The following is a 23,695-nucleotide window of genomic DNA, read 5'->3' on the forward strand; positions in this document are numbered from 1 at the left end:
ATGATCGATTCCTAACCGAGCCGTGTTGTGTCGTGTTCAAGAAGAGTTTCGTCCTTGGAGAATGTGATCGTATTAACGCTTCATTAAAAACGTCGCTCATACTCATTGAAATTTATCAAATCGCGAAATCCAAGATTCTTTGTCGTAATCTTGCAACGAGGCGCTTCTTTGTGCATTCACGGTATGAAAAAGGGGGGTTGAATGGAAGGGAAGATATTCGTTTAAATCATAGCGACGATAAACTCGTTAGTTCGAAATTGGTGCAAATACTCGGACGATCGATGAGAGCACGTTTGAAGAGGAATAGCGAGCAGAAATTTAGAAATGCAAACACAAAGAATATATTTTCTTGGTGATTGAGAAAGTATCAATGGGTCAAACGAGGCAATTGCAATGGAATAGATCCATTTGAACTGCTATTAAAGACTATCAAAGAGCGATATTGTCCTAGATATAAAGCTAAATATAATAAAGAATCTTCGTTATTCCCGCGTAAAATCAGCTAGCATATTTATATTTCTCTATTAATACTCTAACGAACGAATAATCTCATTCGTCGTGAGAATCGTTACCTCTTACGGGACAAAATAAAAATAGAAACTTTTTCGTGAAAAGACTCACGTTGACTTTGGCGAGATACAGCTCCAACTCCTTGTAAGGATCCATCTCCGATTTAGTTGGGATCACCATCTTCCCACTTTCATCACCACTTTCCACTATTTTCAACTGATTCACTGTTTTCGAGCTGGGTAAACCCGAAGCGACACTTCCTTTCGAGCCATCGACACGCAACAACCCGCCGCTGTCTTGTACGCTCTCCATGCTCTACTGTCACCTTGACCTCACGCGCATTTTCTTCTGCACCTGTAACAGAGATCAACTCAACTCATCAGTGCATTGTTGAAACGAGTCGATAACGCATGCAAGAAAAGTTCGCACATCGATACAACTTTCAATTTTCGGGTCACCGTGGGTTATCGAAACTGGGTATCGTGGCGCCATGTAAGTAAGTATAACGTCGTTATCGTTTCGTAATTATGTCGCTGTCTGGCCTATATCTTCGACCGACTTATTTTCCAAACTTTTACGACAAGTATTATCGAATATCCATAACAAGTCGAGAATGAATATTCAAATCTTGGCGAAACAAACAACGCGAAAATCGCTCAATCGTCGAGTGATTTATACGCCTTTCCATCTTCCCTTTTGATTCGTATTTGCTCTTCGAAATGGGCCGATAATTAATATCATTATCGCTCAAGGTACGAATCAACGGTTGAAAGAGGAGAACAAAAGGAGAGAAACCACCTCTGTGGTGGTGGTTACCTAGAGGCAAAAGGATTATAATTAGCCCTAGTAGTAGTGTGACTCACTGCTGGCCACGGGGCTCGTGTAGCGGCGGCTCGTATAATCCCGGCTTGTCAAACACTTGAAAAGGGTAAAATGGCCACCTGCGCTGTTATGATTGCATTTGGATAAATTTAGCAGAACCGTTCGCCGTTAGTCACCGGGGCTAATTATATTTTCGCAGATATCTCGCGTTTCGGCGAGAAGGCTAATCTGAAATTACCTCCGCGGTTTCCACCCCTTTACGCTCCCCCTTCTCGTCTCACTTTACTATTAGACTGGCCATTAACGCAACCATCTCCTGCTGCTCCTCTGCTTAACCTCGACAATCGAGTTTCGTAACACGAGTTTCGATCCACGAAGAAACTACGGCACAGCCTGTTGTTGGTACACACGTGGATTTCATAAGTATTTTGAAACCGTTTCACTCGTGCGAAGTCACGTTGATTTCTTTTTCTTTTCGGCTGGCTTTCACGTTGACACAAACGGTTTCGAACAGTTGTTACTTTGTCGATCGTCCATAAATACGTATTATCAGAATTTATGTATTTTGTGTTTATAAGAAACTCGACTCTTAACGAACGAAGGAACTTAGAAATAGGTAAGTGGACACGCAACATCGAGAATTTGTTGTAGACACAACAATGTCAGATTTCGTTCGATCGTGTTACGCGAATTTAATCCACCAAGCGGATCACTTTTGATATTTCATATCCGAATCGATGATGCCAATGCTTACGCGTAAGATACGTGAAAAACGAGGCCACCAGATTGGTCGAGCGAGGAGGTTAAAATTTAATTATAAATCGTATGCAACCGTATCGTCTCAAACTCGAATAGTTTCGAATATTCGGCAAATGGATCGACGAATAATTATCAGAGTTCAGCGTTCGTTTTGTAAAGTTCAACGGATCTCTATCATCGGTGGCCTGAATCACGATCGAATCTATCGGTGAGATCGTGTGTGTCGATTGTGCCGAGTCAAGTGGGATATACTTATAGGACATGATACGACTGCCGTTTCATTCAGCGAGGCCAGTCCAACAATAAAGTCATGCATGAGAACACGAGTCGGTCCGCGAGGCGCAGACGTAATATTAGAAAATCGCCGGATGTCTGGATCGCAACAACCTGTCGGCACCCAATATGTCAGGTGATTTCACAGGTGAATGATGATGCTCGCGCAACGTCACACCGATTTCACGAGAAACTCGGCGGTAATCTGGTCCAACGCGTAACAAAATCTGCTTTCAACCGAGATGAAAAGAAATAATATGAATAAATATGAAAGTTACGATACGTATTAGGTAATTCGAGATTTATAAATAAGTTAATGTTATTGACACTAGACGAGTAATTGTGTACGCGCTTTGAATTTTTCACGAGATAAAATTAATTAGTTTGATTTCTAAAGTAATTGATTACTGTTATTAATAATTCTGTTTTACGTAATATATTATACAAGTGTATAGATTATAATGGATTTTATATATGGATCATCATTTTGAGAAAGCTTAAAATGCTTAAAATTACTTTTTAAAATACGCTAAAACTAGGGATATGATCCATCATACGTTTTATTTTCACAGCGGATGAATTTTTTTATAAGAAAGCGAGGTACGAAGATTTTTGCGATCGATGACTATGTATGACACTCCGTTGTGCGCGAAGATTAATCGATTAAAATCGTTTCGTTTATTCAAAGAATTTTCTTCCCCTTCTAATACAATATTCGCGATAATTATCGAGCATGAGTTGGCGAAAATCTTTAGCAACGATAAAGATGTTAACAACAGCTATAAAAACACCTATTTACCTTTGCCGCGTGAATGGCACGAAGTCGATTTATTAATAGAAAAATCCGCGTAAAATTGAAACGCGAGGATAGAGAATCGAATCATTATATAAATTATACTTTCGACCAGATAATTCGCACTCGTGTGACAACAAATACCATCTCGCTACTCCACCGTAGTAGAACTAATCGATCCACCAACTTTTGATCAAGGGTTGTGCTCGGGCAGCGATCGAAGATAGCGGTAATAATATATCCTAGAAAGTGATGGTGGCACAAACGAAAGAGAAGAGAGAATAATTCTTGTGATGCTGCGTTACATTATATAAAACGTGAAAACTTGGACGTATCGTCATTCCATCCGCGTAAAATTGAGACATTGAATCACGGCTAATTAAAAATACGTGTAGATAATTAAACGAGCCGACACAACGTGACTGCGTACACGTTTCTAGTAGTATCTACGCATCGTTGAGAGGCAGACCACGTTCGAGTCGATTCCGCAAAACAGCGATTAGCCATGCACTCGCCGTTGTGTATGTGTCTGTCGGGTCCTGTGACAGTCCCTGTTAACTACATGTGACGCCGGTAACACAACATATTTAATTAATTTTTATGCAACGATTTAAACACACGTTGAAATGCCAAGTCCGCCTCGTTTCTTAGATCTTGTTTCTCGATCGACGTTGATTTATTAGGGGGAATACGATTAGTGGTGTCTTGCTTCTAATACGTATATATACATATATTTCGAGGAAAATAAAAAGAGAAGGGGATAGAAAAGTAAAATAAATAAACAAGAATAAAAAGAATTGGAGAAACTGGCGCTTGAAATCTTTGTCTGTCCCCGGTTTCGGGCGCCGCTTTGGCGCTGTTTCTCCCAGACATTTGCAACCAACACAAGTGTTCCTCGACGATCTTGGCCGTCCAGGTGTGAAGTCTCGCGGGATCCATGCAAATTATCCAGCAGTAATTTCTAACCGACACGGGGGACACGCGTCTCGAGGCCGTTTTAATCGAGTCTGATCAACCGGCCGTGGTCGAGAATGGCATTCGATCGGGGTGAGGTATCGATGCATCGGTATCGAAACTATTTGCCAAGCATTCGGACGCCCCTCGCCTCTCTGTCGCGAGCCACGAATTCCCACGTCCCACGCCGTCTCGGTGACAGGCGGTTGTCGAATGGAATTTCACTTGTCGGCCGCGTTCTCTCGCGGGACGAGGTTGATTGGAAAGAATTAAGAGGAATTGTTGGATAACGATTAACATGATTAATGGGTCTTCGTTTTCCATCTAATTTCGTCCTACAATTTTCATCGTTTTCATCAACACTTTTCCATGTTTTTGATGAATGAATGAATTTAAAGAAACGAAATTCAATTGCAGTATAAGAAACGATTTATTAATTTTTATTATATACTTCTGTGGCCAGCCAATTCTCCCGATATGAATATCTAATTGAGAACGTTTCAAGTTGGTACAAATCATCATACATTGACATACATTGACGCAGTATTATATTGTCCCAATAACGTTTGATCCAATTTTCTTTTGGTTTCAAACGGCTTTGAAAGAAGATGTATGAATTATTATGCATTACATGTACGTTTGTCTTTGACGAAGAAATTTTCTAAGTGTATTTTTTAAATAAGACAAAAGAAAAGCCCGAATTTTTCATATAATTCTATTCGTTCTTTCGTTCATAATTGAATACATCATTTCAAGTCAAAATAAAAGTTATCTTTGAACGATCGATTACTATTGAACGAAGTTTCATTTTTCTTTTTCTGATTGACGAAGCAATCGATAAGAAATATTATTCGACTTTTATCTGTTCAAATATCAATTTATACAGCAGATAGAAAGTGTTTTAATTATCGCGTCGTATAACACACTGATTGTCGGAATGGAAACACGTTTAATCGCAGGTGTTGTCACATGGACATTCTAAACAGCCCGAAGAATGAACGAGTTTGTGGTCACCTGGGTTTGCACACCTGTACTAGAGCTTACCTCCTCCTCGCGAAGGAATATCGTGAAAGATCAAGTGCACGATTTTATTTCTAGACGCAGAAAAAAATTCGTAAATAGGAGAAAAGAGTGTCATCACGCTGAAGAATGTCGAATAAAGATACGATTCATTATGGTAATTGCCATAAAACTTGCTAAGCGCTCTTTTAACGACACCATTCGAAATTTTCCTGTTGTAAATTTTAATTATACTTTCGTTTCACTTTACGATCACCATGAAGAAATTCTCTTAACTTATCATTTACCATTTCCCTCGAACGTACAAAATGCATAAATCTATATTCAAATAAAGAGAAGGGAAAAGAAAGGAGAATTTATCTGTCCGCAAAACAGTGCCAAAAGAGTAGAGTGCGAATTTGTGATTCCACTCCTTGCACAAGAACATTTCCAAGCGCGTGTACAAAGCGTGCCAATAAGCGGGAAAATTTTTTCTTTACATCGGCCACAAAAATCCACGACAAAATACTTCCTCCCCGAGTTTGAATGCGAAATATTACTGCTCGCCGTAATTCCATTCGCGATACCTCTATCAAAGCTATTTAAATAGTCGTTCATTGCTGACCTATCGCCGGCCACAAATTCCCACGTCCTACGCCGACATTGTCAAGCGGACACCGGCGGTAATTTCGCCGGCAATTCCTTCGGACCGTGCAGGTAACGCGGAACAACGATCTCTCTCTTTCTCTCCCTCTTCGCCTCGACAAAGGATCTCGCGGATCGCGGTTCGTTAACGGCCGACAGACACGGATCGTTTGTGTCGCCAGGCCACAATCTTTGCAGCAAACGGCTTTAAAAACTCGAGCATTCCAAGCGCATTAATAAACGGTCTACACGTGTCTCCACCGAATAAACTCGTCGTTTAGATGCAAATATCTGCTGATTTTACCCAAGTGCTCCAATACTTGTCTCGTCTTCCCGATTTCCCGATACGAACATTTTTCCCTTTTTCTCGATGTGCTGAGATCGGTTTACAGACTTGAGACTTTCGCGCCCAAATTCATTTAATTCTTTACTTATTTATTTCTGCTCGTTGTTCGACACGTGAATCGATGCGAATGAACAAAATAATAGATGAATTATTGATAAGAAGAAAACGAGTACAAGAGGACCAGATATTCCTAATCTAATAAAATTCGCGATCAATCGATGAAATCGAATTATTAAACGCGCATGGAAACAGACTTTTAAAAGCTTCGTCTCATCTGGAAAAAATCAATTGCTCATTTATTTATTCGTCAAAATCCTCCTCGCATAAAACATCGATCCCTTTAATGCGTATATCCTTTTCCCTTCTCGGCAAAGCTCGACACGCTTTGGAAACGTGCCATTACATTAAGGACAGTTCCCTCTGTAACGGAATCGATAATAATATCCGTACAGGACAGACGCGTGGATACGTGCTCTCTATTATTAGCAACACGACACTGCATATTATCCAGCGTTCTTTCGGTCCAAAGATACCGTGGGCGCCGTGTGCTTTTTTTCGCTTGTGCAAATAGTTTCGGCGCGGCGCATAAATCGGCCAAAACGCATTCCTCTTCTTTTTTCTCGCGTCAATTACTTTACTCGCAAGCGAGTTTTTCCGACATCTGCCTCGCGTTTGATCTCAACGCCCGAAATAGTTCGCTTCTTCTTCGACAACCACGTTCGACCTCTCGAGTTTCGTTATTCATCGACACTATGGAATTTAGAGAAAATATGATTAAAGATCGAGACGAGGTATTGTTTCGTCTATTGATAAAGAAAAGAGATCTCGCGAGACGTTTCGTTTCAAATATCAAATTATATACGAACAAGTTTATTTCTTGACGATTTTTTTTACTGCCAGATAAAATTCCAATCATTAAACGATCCCGAAAACTTATAAATAAATATTAGCATTCGATTAACATCGACTCAAAAATCAATGTCACGTGCTGGAAAAATCAAATTAAATTTCTAATCAGACAAGTTCCAACTACTTAATTGATAAATAAAATTCCACTTCTAATTACTTACTCAACCAGTACCAACCTTTAATCAGACACCGTTGCGACAACTAACAAATAAAATTGCACCGCGTTTAATCCCCGTCCAATCTCAGACGAATATCGACGCAAAGCTTAAAAATCAATGTCACGAGAAGTTACGAAAAGGAAGAACTTTCCGCGTTCCATCCAAGATCGAATCATGGCACGATCCATAAACATCGAGAGGAAAATATGCCAACGATGTGGCTTAATGACAGCAGACAAAGGGGGGAAAAAATGTGAGGCCACCGCGATCGAAACCGGATCATAACGCAGCACCGTATAGACCAAGCATAGAGAAGTAACTCTCTCTCCCTTCTCGAGGGGAGGTTTCGTTCCACGCGACGAAATACGCGGTGCTTGTAAGCCGTGGAACCGCGAAGCTGCTCTCTTATCGGTCGGATTTACGATTTCGATTAGCATGTGGCCAGCGTGGCCGCCTTCCTGGTGGCGTGGAGGCACTAAAAACAATTATCGCCCGATATATTCGCCGGCGAGGAAGACTTGGCGAGTAACGTCTCGTTTCAGTCCGGTTTCGAGAGAGGCGTTTCAAGCTCCCAGGGGACCCAGCCTTCCGTGCCACGCATTGTGTGCAGTTTATCTTTGCGGCCGGTGAGGCCACCAGGAAAGTCTCGACGAGTTACGTAAGGTTAATTGCGGTCGTTCGGCTCAGCCACCCTGCTCCGCGCCTCTCGCCAACCTGCGCGCGATGCGTGTCTCGCGTGCGTGCATCGATGCCGATCGTTATCACCAGGGACCTTGCTCGCGAGGACATTGATATTTTACGCAATCGAATCGCGTGAAAACACGGGATTGTTCTTTCTTTCCTTTTTTCTTTTTTTCGAGTTTCTTCTTCGATCACTTTCAAGATTTCTCCTTTTCTTTTCGAAGCTAATCCGTTTGATGCTGTTTGAAAGGAATGTGAACGTTTCGTGTTTTGTGGTTGATACTGCGATTGGTTCGATCTGATTTTACAAGAATTGGTTGTTTTTTATTTTATGCTATTTGTAAATTGTATTTTGTTCGACGATGTGGATATTAGTATTGATGGAAGTATTTTAATTGTTTCAATGATTGGTTTAAAAGTTTCCAAGTATCGAATAGTGAATGTTCGAAGGAAAGAGGATACTATATAAAACTAACAGTCAATTGTAATCTTTCTTTCACGAGCAAAGAAATCCTTCGTTACACAGGGTTAAAAGAACAATATCGTGTTATTTTTCCCTCTGCGTGGCACGATTGTATCTCCGCTGCGTATATAAATATGGAAAAGACGTTTTGTACACTCCTCCAGCCTCGCCAGACTATCCTTCCAATAATTTGTTTTGCAAACGAGCCTTAAGGTGTGCGATAAGCATGACTGGTCGATGAAGCTTGTCACGCGGATTCTCGTCCCCTGTGTATCTCGTTTTCCTTGCTCCCTCCTGCGTCTCTCTCTCTCTCTCTCTCACTTCCGTTTTCTGCCGTGGCACGCCTTATGTGTACCAACCTGTCGAATCGGTTGCAACTCGACTTGTCCCTTCAGACGGAAGAAACGACCAGGACGGTCACCTCCCTGGCCGCAAGAGATACCCAACTTTTTTTTTTTTTTTTTTTTTTGCGTGGGTGATTGATCGAGGATCCATACCAGTGCGCTTTTGCTGCTTCTTTCTGTGGCTTATTGTTCGATCGCTTTCGCGTAAAAGACAGACTCGCGTGTAAAAGATACAAGAGTTTGACGATAAGGTTATGCTCGCACTTCTTGTTCAACATCATTGTTTACGATGATAATTTGAAGTTGTTTTGTTTTTTTCTCCTCTCTCTTTTTCTCCCTTGAGAGTAAGATTAAGAAATCCTTAAAGAGTAACAACCGATCGAATTACACGTCTTTGCGTGCTCTCATCGTCTATCTTCCAATAGCTTGCTCGAAAAGATCTGATAGAAATCAGGAGGGGGGAATGCGGGTGGCATAAAAAAAAGTAAATTCATTCCTGGAATTCATCGACTCGGAGGGGAATCACGGTCTACCAGCGTATCATCGCGTTTTATCCAACGTTCTTTTCTGTCACGCTTCTTGGATGTGGCTTTCCAATGAATTTCCAGATCACACCATCGATATTACGCGTAAAAGTCAACACGGTCGGTTCACATTCTAATCGTGGAAAAGGGGGGAGAAGGGGGGGAGGAGGGGGTATCTGTATCAAGGTACCAGGCGTATTGATTGCGTAATGCATTCGTCTCCGAGCGGGAGGGTTAAATAACAACGTCGTGGAATGTCAAAGTCATTTTCGACCGTTTCCATGCGTATTATTGTCACGAATAGCCATTTGCCAGCCAGTGAAACTATCATCATGCAAAGCGTGACACGGCAACCAAGTATGACACGCGAGTCATCCTTCGAGAGATAAAATTCGATTGCGCGTCAGGCCATGCATGGTTTTTTTCATTTAAAAGCAAACAAGATTAAAAAAATTCCACGCGTCGTCGTATCGTTCATCCTGTTTGCCTCTCGAGTGCAATCTCTAAACGTATAATATAAAAAAATAAAAAAGAAAAACGAAGAAATTCGTTGATACCCTTTCTCGAACGAGTGATTTTTCTCGAATGAAAAAAAATGAAATCGATCTCGTTCCCGCCCGCCTTGGGTACCCCACTTTGAGAAAATAACGGAATATCTCGGCTCGAGGAAGCGGAGGCGTCGAGCTCATAATGTCAGCAACACCTTTATGGGTTTAACACTCGTTAAACGTTTGTGTACATTTAGTTGAGTAATGAAAGGTACAACGAGACAGGTAGACAGGTTGCTTCCATCGAGCCGTTTGTGTGTCTCCCGGCTTCGTGTGTACGATCACGTGAATCACTTTGAACTTCAAACAAAAGTATAATGCTCGTGTCTCGAATATCGACTCGGGCCAGGACAAGTTCACAATATTACTAAATAATAATTACACGAGCGTTTCTAAACGGTTCTTGTATCAAAGCACCGGCACCAATGTAATTGATGAAGAGCGCGGAAGCAGTTGATCATACACCCAGCTGGATTCTTTTCTATTCCTCTATCTCCATCTCGGCCATAAATTATTCAAATTACGAAACAACCGATAACCGCGACAGCACGGTGGTGGCAAAGGATCGAAAAAGGAAAATCGGAGGGAGGGAGAGGAGTAATCGCGGTATCTCTCACGTGCGAAGGATATCTCGAGGAGAGAATAAGAGGCAATAGTTCCTCATCGAGTGTGGATCCTCGATGGCGGGGCCTCGAAACTGGTTTCGGATCGCGGCGACTAATTGGAATTAAATGCACTGCTTCCCTCTAGCCGCCCTTGCTGACGCTCCTCATGATAAATGCCGTGATAGCGACAATAATTAGAGGTACACGATATATCCATTCCTAAGCGAAGCTGCGCGTTCAGAGACACCTCGCCGTCACAATCGTACTTCCCAACGGCTAGTTAATCATGCGGTTTCTACGACTGGCCTACCCCTTTTCGTTCCACGTTAAGATAAACTTCGTTGTTATGAGCCGCTTATGCGTGAGCCTCGATGCCGTTATGCCATCGTCGAAGAGGAGAGATCCTTCATCTGCCGCGCGATAGGCACGATCTCTGAATCGGAGCGAAGTTTCAAATCGAAAGCCGAGCTCGTTTCGTGCATCGATTTCGTTTATCGACGGGATGACGTTCGTTGTTTGGAAGAATCGTGTGGACGAAAAAAAAGAGTAAGACCGCTCGAAATTTGAATCGAGGGATTCCTTATCGTTTGGGTTTCGATGGGGAAATATCGAGGCGCGTGACAGCCATCTCATTCTTTGGAATGTGATATAAGAATCGTTATGACGAAACGATTTATAAACATCTTCCTCCCTCGACCATGGTGTAAGTTTTATTACACTTAGTAGCTTTTTACTATAAAAAGTTGAACTATCTCTCAATTAAATGTTCATTTAATTTATTTTACAGTTCAAAAAGTTAAGAAGTTACAATAAACAAATTTTTGATCCAAATAATCTACGAATACTCTTAAACTTGCTGTCAGTCCCGTATCGATGAGTTCAAATCTAAACGCATCTGTAAATAGAACCAACCTGTCCAAATTTACCTTGTAAATTAGAAACAGCGGAAGATTAGAGGCGAGACCAGACCAGACAGAACAAAAACACTGGGATCTTCGAGTCAGACGAGCAAGAAAACTGTCCAACGAAAGTTGGACAGTTGCCAGATAAAATTCAATCTCGGCCGTGATAAGTTCGCGCGCGAAGAGGGGCGTTGTTAATCGGTGCACTACCTGATCGCAGCTCCTCGCTGCGGGCTGTTCACGGACCGTGGCCAAGCATACGCGATTTATTTCCGCCGGTGCACCGTAATCATCGCGTCAACTCGAGTAGCACGATCCATAATGCCCACCGGTAATTACGAAGTGTGTTACGAATTGCGACACACAACCGTTCCCTCCTCGCGCATTAAAGTGTCGAGGAGTAGCCGACCTGGCCGCGCTTCGGGTCCAGCAACTATAGTCCTTGCGGCGCGTATTCAACGTGATTCAAGTAGAAGATTAAGAAAGGTCAAGATCAACTTACACTCACACAATTCTTCATTCGATGCCTATGGACGGCTGTTCGTTTTTAGAAGCGATTCTTTTCACGAATATTCCTGGAGAACGAGTTGGCCAAGAGCGTAGAGCCTGGTCGAAGCGTACGTACATAATATAGGATTCTTAAGTCGAGTCGAGTGGTTGCCTAGCATCACGGCCTCTCAACAGTCGGACAACTCTTTTCCTAGTTTTCTCATTTTGGTAGATATTCTTGGCAAAGAGCTACTCGACGACGATAGCTGGTTTCCTGATTTCCTCCACATCGACAGCCGGACGAATTGTTTTCCTCCTCGTATTTCTCCTTTTGGCACACGCTCTTGGCAAAATATTGAAGGACAACAGGGAGGGATCAAGAATAACCCGGACACAAGCGGGTACAAGTTTCTCGATGTTTGAGGACGGCCCGTTTCCTAGCTTTTCAACATTGCAAGACTTTTTTTTTTTTCTCGATTTTGCCAAGAACAGGATGTAAAAACAGGGAACGCAGCTCGGTGCTACCTTTTTGCCGCGCGTTCAACGGAATCTCTAATAAAGTCTGAGTCACGTTTGTTGGCTACCGCAACAAGAAGTTGGTAAAGCACAAAGAGACTGTATACACCGGCGGATGGAACATCTGATCGATCGGTAAAGCGTGACGAGGAATGCTCCAAGGAGAGGATTGTTAATGATCCTGACTCCCCGCCTCTTACCTACTCCCGTATTCAACGAGCGGGGAATGTCTCGAAGTCATCCGTCTCGGTTCGTAAATATGAGTCAGCCGCTGCTGCCAAGAGGAAATTCGTAAAATCTTGGCCGAGATCGCGGTTATAAAACCAAGAATAAACTCGTTAAGGAGACGAGAGCAGTGGCAACGATAATGTTTCGCCTTGATTTTCGGACCAGTCGTTGATCGAGCTCTCGCGGGATTAGCGTGATCGGCAAAAGTCGAAACGAGCGAAACGGCGGTCGTATCCAAGCGGGTACTTCTCGCATCCACGCCTAGCCAAAGTGGCGAGAAAGAGAAAGGAGAGAAGACTGGAACTGCCCATTTCATGAGAGCTGTTTAGAGCCATTTAACGGCCGCTAAATACCGCGAGCATCCATACGTCCTGGGCAGCCACCAGGCCTCTTTCCAGTTCTCGTCTCCTTCCATTGAATGTCTTGTAGCGGGTTCCTTCTTGCTGGGAGAGAGAGGTTGCCAGGAGGCCTTGCAAGGTTACCTATCTCTTAGCGAGGTCTATGAACCGCCTTCGAGTCTAACTATTACATTCTTATCCGAGAATTTTTTCCTCCTATCGATGATCTATTTGGACATGGTTGTCTCTGTTAATTACACGTTTCTGTATTTTATATATATATAGCTCTATAGTGAATGAAACGACGAAAATTATTATAATAATTACAGATCGGGGGAACGATAGTGGATACTCGATCGTGTTTTAAAATTAATGTTACACCTAATATTAATAGTGATAAAAGACGCGAGCTACTTAGGGCATCGTTAACTTAACTCCCTTCGTTACAATGTTGACACGTTGCGTTACTTATTACGTCTTCATCGTTAATTGAATGTTATTACGGTGTACAACGTGTAATTATCCCGACGCGCGCTTAGAGGAATTCAGAGTATATTGAAAATACGACGTGATCGAGATGATTACATGACGAAGATTATTACAGAGGCATGACTTACAGTTTAACCTCGTCTAAATTTACCCTCTTGAGAACTTAATGAGAGGTTTTAGGGAAGACGCGACTAGAGAACAGCGAATGAATAGTTTCACGAATGATGAATATCGATTAATTTTTTAAACGTTTCAAATAATTTTCCGTTCATTTAAAAATTTAGGTTTCTCATCGAGTAATTGTGAATTGTTGGCTAATTAATCCGACTTTGACGATTCTGAAAACTATTTTTTACGATCATAGTGATTAAGATTGTAATGATAATAATCTGGTGGAAATGTGAGTAATGATATTGCAATAGAAGAGTCTCTCCGATTCATTTGTACAAATACTTAAAGCTTGAAAATAATTTAATTGATCAAACACGAGTAATTTAAAGTCTTGTAATTATCAGATCGAAATTAAAGATAAAATTTAAAAGAATTAAAAAAAAAAAATTTTATATTTCATAGTATCGATAAAATGATTATCTATCTAAAATAAATATTTACAAAAAGATATCAATTTTTGATTTCAATGATTTTTTTAATATATTATCAAGATTAATCGAATAGTATTATGTTATGTTAACTTGACGTTGTTCTTTAAAAAGTTATTAATTATTAACTAATTTAACCTAACTAACATAAACCCAATATAAAATTCGTCAAATCAGAAATGAAATAAATTTTTGTTTGGCATCGAACAACTTATTTAATTTCTCTTAATTCATCTGAAATCAAAATTAAATAAAGATACATTTAACTATTGTTTAGCTTACTCGTAACAATAAACATGACTAAAACCCAGTCTAATCTAATCTAACTTAAGCTAACAACATATTAAAAAATCATTGAGATCAAAGACTAATACCGATAAGATTTCTCTAAGTAATTACTCCAAGTAAAAATCTTTACAATTATTTGCCCAAGCGCTGTTAAATCGAACTTCCCGAATTTCCACTCAAATAAAACCTAACAATGTATATATTTTATCTCTCGGCAAAAATAAATTCCAACTCTTTCAAATTCTTTCAAAACTCTCGCGAAAACAACATCTTCGTTCGCTTCGTTCCTTCTTTTCTCGAACATGCAAGGGAGGGAAAGGTTCACGGAAGAGGGTTTTCGCGTAATCCCATAACAAACGATTATCCGTAGTAATCCGTCTGGAAAATAAACGCAGGTTTCTCCCATAATGCGAAATTAAAATGTTTCAACCGTAGAGCGGAGCCATTGCAGTAATTTAAATAAACGGCACGTCGCCCCGGCCGCAGGAGAATAAGGAAACGGTGGCGTGTCTCGAATCGGTTCAGACAGCGGTGTTTGTTTAAGCTTTAAGCGGGGAAAAGAGCGGGAGAGCATCCACGGGACACGCCAAGGATTTCGTATCGTATCGTATCTTTGTTGCTTGCCCGCGCGATTAGATTCCAGCTCGCGTCCTCCCTCCTTGTCCCACCCTTTAATTACCAAGAATCGCGCGGCGCCAGTGTTCCTTTGTTGCTCTGACATTCTCATAACGTCGATTGACGGTCGAAGGTCCAGTAGAATTGCGTGCCCCGAACGGTGGCACGCATGGAATATGCTCGATACTCTCGTTCGAAATGTCACTGGGAGAAAAGTGTTCGTGTTCGCCTCGAGAGTAAGAAAGAAACGAGAGGTCATGCTTCGGGGACAGGTAGAGTTTTGATATTTCTTCAACTGGCGAAAAATATTTATTCCGAATTCCTTTCGAACAAGCTTCACAAGATTCCTCTCTCAGTAACATCAAAGGATCGACGGACTATATACGCAAGAATAAATAACCTAATGTTTGTATTCCCCTCTTTCGTTACGAGCGATCATTCGTTAACAAGATGGGTATTAAAATACACTTTTCTCTCCGAAGGAAAAATAGTATAGGACGAAGCGAAATATATCAACGAATTACAATTTATCAAAATATTTTTCTCCCTTCCCGAATATCCTCTCGCATCATCGACCGCGAGGTCGAGGAAATCAACACCCCGAAGTCGTCAACGACGGGTCGTCCTTCGTCTTCGATGTAAAACAGAGTGTCACGCGAGAAAACACTTGGCAGCGACAAAGCGTTGCAGAAGTTCTTTCCTCCAAGCACTTTGGAACGCGGGGAACACGACGACGCTTAGGTGCTCTCCTCGCCTCGACCGTTAAGTAAAAGCGACACACGATACGCGGCTAAACGAGGAGATACCCCTGAATGGGTCAGGCTATCCGCGGAGAGGAGGGCACCACGATGGATCGTGGAGGAAGGTGAGGCCGGGAAAAATACAATGAAGCGTGATCAGTGTGAACCATTTTGCTCGAGAAGCCGCGTGCATGCGAGGTATAAGGTGCTCTATCCTCTCGCGATCCTCCAGAGTCGCAGAACTGGTTTTACACGCGGTCGATTTCGATGTATATAAGGACGCGAGGAGGGACGAGGATGAAGAACGAAGAGAGAGAGAGAGATATATCAAGGATCTTTACATGAACGTACGACGCTCGCGATCCTCGCGATCCATCGATCCTCTATTTGTCTAATTAGAAGCACGAGCATTTTCTCGAGGCTACACGATTCGTACTAACTTTTCTTTTATTTCTTCCCCATACCGCCCATTTTTTCTAGATAGATGCTTTCACGAGCAAGGGCGCAAATTAATTTGATCCTTGCTCGATGAGAGTCTCACGTTTGTTTATTTTGTTAACAATGACAGAAACGATGATGATGCCAACTTTTTAAGAAATTTCAACGGAAAGAGAAAATTGACGCTTGGGAATTTAATTTTTTTCTCGAATAATATTTGAATAATAAATTATTGAGCTTTATTCTTAATTTCTAATCGTTAAAATTTTTACTCAAATCTCTGGACAGAAAACTAATAAACATCGAATGATGGATTAACGGCGAGTTATTTATATTTCTCGAAAAATTCGCTCGAAGAGAAATTCTTCGACCTTTCCTACGATGATAATTAATTTCGCTTTATCAGGTCTGATTGTTGGCTCACTTTCGAGGTCAAATAATTATGGGGAAATCGAAGTTTCGTAATTACGATTGGAAAACCGAGATGATATCACAAAATGTCAAACATCGATGGTTTATCTTGATTTCGATAAACGCATGAGTCAACATGTTTCATTGCTATTGCTCGCAAGTTGGACGTTTTCTTTACGAACCCGATGCGATACGAATGTTAAATTAGATACGAGTATGCTTCCGAGAAATCTAATTTTGCTGACGATTCTAGAAATGCAGGAAGGCCTATATCATAGTCCAAAGATTCATTTCCTATTTCACGAGAAAGATTCGAAGACCTGAATATTACGATATCATTATTCGCTTTTTATCAAAGGAAAGGCTGCCCACACTTTCCAACTACCACACTTCCTGTGGTCTGAAAATCACCAAGACAACGTTTTCGCGATTATCTGCAACTGCATTTGTTTTATGTCTTCCTCTTTTGTTTAATTTCATGCACGACTGCCGACAGAAAGCTTTCATTGAGACACAGCGACAATGGACCCTCGCTCTTTAATTGCCCATAATTGCTTTCAATTTCCTATACTGCTTCTGTAGCGAATTGCGCAAGCGACCAAAGATATTCGACCAACAATTGTGCGATGCTTTCGAGCAATGTCTTCCAATGTGAACCGTAATATTTGGGAAGTAATTGAAACGAGAAGATCGAAAATATTACGATTTCTTTTAGGAAAGACTGTCTAATTTTATTTCCAAGTAAAGTTTCGAATATTTTAGCATACTTTGAATCATAAGAAAATGCTCTGCAGGGAAGAGATTACCACTCGACGATCGATTTTATAAAATTGTAACGAAGATTCAATGGTAAAATTAATAAATAATGAATATATTTCTTGATTATAAAATTTTGAAAAACTGTTTCCAAAGTTGTCGAAAATTTTAGCAATGCTACCTACAATTTCTTATATCCTAAACTAATTTGTTCCTTATTAAAAATTACAACACCAGGCCCAATCTTTTATGAAAAAGATTTACAATAGATATATCGAGATTTTTATCAAATGAAATAGTAACGTTTGCATTTCTATTTTCATACTTTTAACTTCACCACTATTTTTGTAACGAAAAATGCTAACAAAAATCTTCGAGATCCCGATGAAACAGAAAATTATCAGAAATAAAAGTGCCTCCTCGGAAGACAAATCGAATTTTACGATTAATTCGATGGAGCAATTTAAGATTTTTGCCGCTCGTGGCGAAAGCGAGATCTCGAATCTGTGCTGCCCTAAAGGGAGCGACATTTACGTGTCCCGCGAATCGTTGTTTCGATTTTGCAAGAGCCACGCGAGCCACATACGCGAACGCTCCTTTGAACGGAACTCGTTCGGCTATGTAATTCCACGTGAAAGTACGTAGTAGACACGTCAGGCATAATTTTAAAGCGCGTATTGCCGCTCTCGCGCACGCGTTTCGCGAACGATGATGAAGTATCCTTCCTAAAGTCGAACGTTTCGAAATCGGCGTGCGAATAAAAATCGTGGCCGGCCCGACCCGTCCTGGAAAACAAATATGATTCACGAGAAAGTACGTATCGCATCGCCGCCCGACGAAGAAAAGGTAAAAATCGGTTTCACAGTTTTACACGGTTATAATTCATCGAGCTTGCGTACGGGCTTAGGTGCGAATATATATATATTCGTTCGAAATCGTGGCAAGCGTATCGAGGCGCGCTTCCTTTCTCGAAAAAGATAAATGAGATTACTTAATAATCGTCAGGCTTTGGAGTTACTTTTGTTGCTAAAATTAACTGAAGTAAATCTATGAATTTGTCGTATAAATACGTAATAAAAGTACGTCTTTAAGTACGTTTAAAATTGTAATCGTGAATTAAATTAGAATTTTCGAGCTTAATCCTCGAATAATTTCCATCGCGTAGATTTTTGACATTCCTCAGATTTGTATCAGTCGTAGATTTCATTCGATGCAATTTCGATGTAACAGGAAAAAACATGGAAAAATTCGATAAACCCGAGTTATTATTAATTCTTAATACGAAGTACAGTATCGGTTCGACTATCAGTATCCATCATCCGGTTGAAAAAAATAAACGGAACGAGCGACAACGACAAGTCGGTTCCAAACTCTTGTTGCTCGGGCACGCTCGTTAATTTTGCATCGTTTTAGTCATTGTTTCTTGCGAGGTCCGCGAACAGCCTAGCTTCCTACATAGTACCAGACTTTATTAACAGCGAATACTTCTCAAATAATAAATTACTTGGTCGAACTGACGTGTATGTACATTCAGATGCACCGCGCGCCTTCTTCTTTGTCGATAAACCTATCGGTTGAGCGTAGAATTTACAACATATTTAAACCTCATACCGCAAGCCGCTTGTTACCAGAAAGGGAAAAAGTAAAAAGTAATGAAACTAAACGGTGCGTTGCGGAGCGTTGAGTTAACGCCTTGTGAATATATACATTAAAATATTGAAATATAAACGCGACGAAACGATAGACGAATGTTATACATATATTACACATTCAATCGATTCGAAATCATTTAAGTGCTAATTACATGTTATCCATATTTCATAAGGCTGCCTGATTTATTACCCCCTCCTCCTTATTTCGATGTATTTTGATTACACGCGATTTAACACTTGTCCCAGACTCGTAAGAGATTTCAAGCAAAATTTTTCTTTCTTCAAATTTTTCTGAAACAATTTTTATTTAAAGATTTATTTTAAGACAAGAAATATGGAAAGAATTGTCTACACGCTCTTCCTTTCTCGCGTAAAAGAAATATTTTATCCACCGAATTTTCTTCGCGTTATGAACGAGTTCCGTCGAATAAAAATTTCATCGCCTCGTAACCGTATCCGTTCCTCTCCACCTAAATCAAGGCCTCTCCCCCCCCCCCACCCCCGAAACCGACGCGACCGACCTCGTATATTTTTTTTTTTTTATCTTCCTTTTCTCCCTCGTGGTCGGCGATTAAACGCATCTGAAGCGAACGTTTAGATTTTTATCGACGGGAGAAAAAATGTTCACCGAGCATTATTGGGCTTGTATACGAAACGTTCGATCGGATAATGTGGACGCATCGCTACCAACGGATCGCGAAAGGGGGAAGCGCATTGATGTCAAGTGAATAAAGGCCGGGTTGCGCATAAATATTTCATACATCGTACTGCTAGATATACAGATGTCTGCGGCCGTACGATAAACCATTGAAAGATAGACGGAGGAGAATGCGCTTTAACCGTTCCCCAGCGTCAGTCATCGTCAGTGTTGTTCCATAAAAATTAACGGACGTCTCATTTTTGCGAGCGCAAGGAACGCGGCACTGAATATGAAATGTCGATGCGTGATATCTCCTTTTCAGCCACAGTCGCCGCTGTAATAAATCATTTTTATGCAAAACCGAACGATAGGCGAGCCGTTGACCCCAATTTCCACTGAAATCGCCGATCGCTTTCCAATGAATTTTGAAACCTTTTTATCGAGCATGTATCTCTGGTTCCTACGTTGAACGATATCTCTGGTTAGAAAATATTTTCAACGTGGCATTTCTATGAAGAAACTCTGATGGAAACAACTGACGGCACGTTTGTAGATTTCGATAAAAGAAAAAAAATCCTGGAATGATAAATCAAAATTTACACAGGCGAAGAATGACGTTGTACGATGTAGTTGGGAAAAATATTGGAAAAAATTACTTTCTGTGGAATAATCTCGTGAATATACCTATTTGTTATTTTGTCCACATCTATTTCTCACACAAACGAATCGAATTTGTAGAAAAATATATTAACTACCATTGACTTTCTATATCTTATTAAACAAATTAATATTTTATACAGATATATATATGTAAAATTTGGAAAAATCAGTCTCTGAGAAGTCACTGAAAATCAAATTCTCAAAAAGATTACAAGAGCAATTAGTCTTCCTTGGCCAATCGTATTGGAACAATTTTACATGAAATATTTTCAAAGTAAAGCAAAATAAAAGAAAAAAAAGAAAAAAAAACAAACTCAAACAACAGTAGCCCCATCCGAGTTATCCAAACAACCGAAAAGCTATTCCAGTTAATCTCGAAATTACGACAGTAAGAAAGTTGAACCTCTATCTTTCGAAGAGATCGCTTCAAAAAAAAAAAAAAAAAAGAAAAGAAACAGAATAAAATCCGCGTAAACATTTCATATATCAGTCCGTAACAAAGGCGGCGAAAGAGAAACGCGAGAGGGAAGAGGAGCGAAGACCGGAAGGAGCGGTCACGGAAGGGGAAGAAGGCGCGCTCCTGGCACGGCGAAAACTTCTGCGAGATTTTACGTTGCCTCATAAACGCGGGATGTAAATCACGGATCGGTGATGCGCACGATTCTGCGAGAGGCGCGCAAAGGTCCGTATAAATGACAGATAGGAAGGGAGGCAAGCCTGGCTTAAGGGAGAGTAGACGACCCGTAATCGACTTTGAAAGGCTTCCTTCGCGAGATATCGACGCCTCTGAACGGATTGACGCGCATAATTCAGGGGTCGTTGGACGGCTACCGTTTCGTAAATTCTTCTTCCTCTTCTTCGAAAAGAGGCTTAGGGGTTTGTCGATGATTGCTCGTGAATGGAAGAAAATTGCCTTATCGCGTCTCTCTCGTTTATCGAAACACCCTTCGTTACCATTTTCGTTCCTATCGAGAGGATACGTAAAAGGTTGTATAATACGGAGATTCCATTGGGGAGGATCGTGCTGATAATTAATACTCGCGATTGTAAATACGATATTATATAGCTTCTGTTTCTTGCTCGTTTATTTGCTTCGACAGGTTTCGTCGTGCCTTTTTTTTTTTTTTTTTTTTCAACGCGATGCATCAACCTTGCTGAAAGCGTTGACGCGCGAGAAGTTCCACGAACGTATTCAGCGTTTCCATTTAAATCGAAGAAAGTTCCCATTGAAGCCACGGACATAAATCAGCGGATAGCAAATAGCTTCTCCTCTACAATGCCTATTTGTGAATAGCATCGCTCGGGGTTATTCGAAAAAATGGCACCGCTGTTCTCGAGCCATTTCGAAAAAGTAATTATCGGCCGATAAATGTTGACGGTTTTCCCGTCGAAGGGAAGCCTATTATACGCGGTGATCGCCTGACAGATATCCAACTCGGCAAACTGTTGTTTCAAACAATGTCTATCCGTAAAAGGTTTCGACATTGCCAATCTGTACCACACATCACTTCCGGCGATCAGGAATAAATACTCGATTGCCATCGACACACAGGGCATACGTAATTGGTTGGGTTCAAATCGAATTTAAAATAACTTAACACGTGGTGGTAAGCCGGCAAGCGTTGTCACGGTTATCTAGCAAATAGGCCACGTCAGAGAAATGAGCAACACCTACACCGGGTATACCTTAAGACGAAAAATATAAAATTTCTTACCTTTCTGTCGATTTATAGATTTTCAAATCGAGTTCTATTGTCGTTATTTGTCGTTCAATTTGTTCTTCTAATTTCATCATACCATTAAATTACGGGTAACAGAAGAGTAAGAGTTAATAATTATAGAGAGATGGAAACAGCTGATCCCAAAACGAATTCATCGTCAGTATTTTCTATCTCTGAAAAAGAAACAATTAACGTCGTTCGACGTTAAAAGTTCTTTTCGATTATGGCCGGCGACACGAGGCTCGTATCGTGAATCACGATGTAGTTTTTCGCGGAGAGGAAGACCGCGAATGCCAACCACGTATTTCCACGGAACTATGGCAAAAACGAATCTCATCATTAAAAGAGCGATCCGATCGCGAATACCAGCAGAGTATGAACATTTGCCTGATATTTTCACCACTGTCACCACATCGGATTATTTTATACGAATTCCTAAAGAGAATGTGATTATACGTACAAGTGTTTTTATATCTACAAGTGTTTTTATTAGTCTAGTAGATTGTCTTTATCTTCGACGAATTACCGGATTCGATTCTATCAGATTTTATGAATGAAATTGTAAAGGAAAATATAATAAGTAGGCACATAAAGTGGTGTTACAACTAAGCTGTGATATTCTTTCTCGAACCATTCGAGTTTTGTCGGTTCGAGAACTAGGTCAGCTATGAATTGTAAAATACGCGTATACGAAGTAGAGAAAACCAAAGGTGGGAATATGTTAAACAGCTGTGCATAGGAGTGTGAATAGGAAAAAAGAATGGAAAACAAAGAATCGTGAAATCTTAATATTAGAATATTACACGGAGATTTTAAATCGATTCTTTCTTTACGATTATCATTATATTTTATTTTTATTAAGATACCGCATCAAAATTAACTGAAAGCAGTTTCTCCATTTAGAATGGCAAAATTCGAGGATGTACAAAACGTAGTAAAACGGAAATAAAACGAATGATTCTGTAAACAAAAGATCGTTGCTTCCGGTTGGATCTACGAAGACTGCAGCAGGCGCGGAATCAGAACATCCAAGAGGCGTAATCTAGCCAAAGAATGAACGTAACACGTGTTGACCACGTGGTCTTCTGTATGCGTTTGAAAGTGCATTGCGTTCAAGCTTTATTTAACCATGAACTATTACAAAAGCGAAATAAATGAGCAAAAATTTTCTCATCTCCTAACTATCCTCTCTCTTAACTCTTCGAAGTATTGCGAAACCATTGATCGTCTAATAATAACCATAAATATTTGAAAAACCTGATACATGAGACTCGCTAAAATATTGCGTAAACCGGAGAAAATTGAAATAACACTTTATAAAGACAAACGACACTCGAACTCGTTTGCTTTCCAATTATTTCGAATCGTGCATCGATCGATCGATGACCGTTGACGATGACGTTTCCGAAAAGGGGAAAGAACATAGAAAAATCGAAATCGCGCTCTTATCACGCGCTCTGTTACGACCAGTCTTCCATACGACAAACACGAATATCTATATGACACGACGGAGTGAAAACACACGCGTATTATGTTTATTCGGAGGTGATAAACGTTCGGCCGCCATTCACAAGTCGGTAAGACTGTCGATCGCGCCGGAAACATCACGTAAGAGCGATTTATGGCCGGAGAAATACTTTCGTGATCCCATCCGCGGTAGCTCGCACGTGTTTCCCATAAGAATTCGATCGGTCAGGCGAACCGCTATACGAGAAAAAGAAAAAAAAAAAAAATTGGGATCTAAAATTTGTTTCTCGTGTAAACTTTGATGAAACGTACAAGAATAGATATCTTTTAATATTTTTCATGAATATATAGAATGTGGATATGACGTCTCTCTGTACGATTAAAAAGTGGAGAAAAAAAATGAATTAAAATCG

At 40.6% G+C, this 23,695-nt stretch overlaps 1 protein-coding gene across 3 annotated transcripts in view; it reads right to left on the reverse strand.

Moving 5' to 3' along the window:
* Positions 1-23,695, reverse strand: part of cv-c (RhoGTPase activating protein) — a 315,849-nt gene that overhangs the window by 287,959 nt on the left and 4,195 nt on the right. For all 3 annotated transcript variants that reach the window (XM_086916699.1, XM_012492546.3, XM_086916700.1), the window contains exon 2: positions 622-864. In XM_086916699.1, coding sequence (XP_086772825.1) covers positions 622-822 — 201 coding nt within the window. In that variant the 5' untranslated portion in view covers positions 823-864. The remainder of the gene's footprint in view (positions 1-621; positions 865-23,695) is intronic.

The sequence above is a fragment of the Apis florea genome, unplaced genomic scaffold (assembly GCF_048593485.1).
Source record: "Apis florea isolate Af1SG1 unplaced genomic scaffold, ASM4859348v1 contig_3803_pilon, whole genome shotgun sequence".
NCBI classification, from domain to species: Eukaryota; Metazoa; Arthropoda; class Insecta; order Hymenoptera; family Apidae; genus Apis; species Apis florea.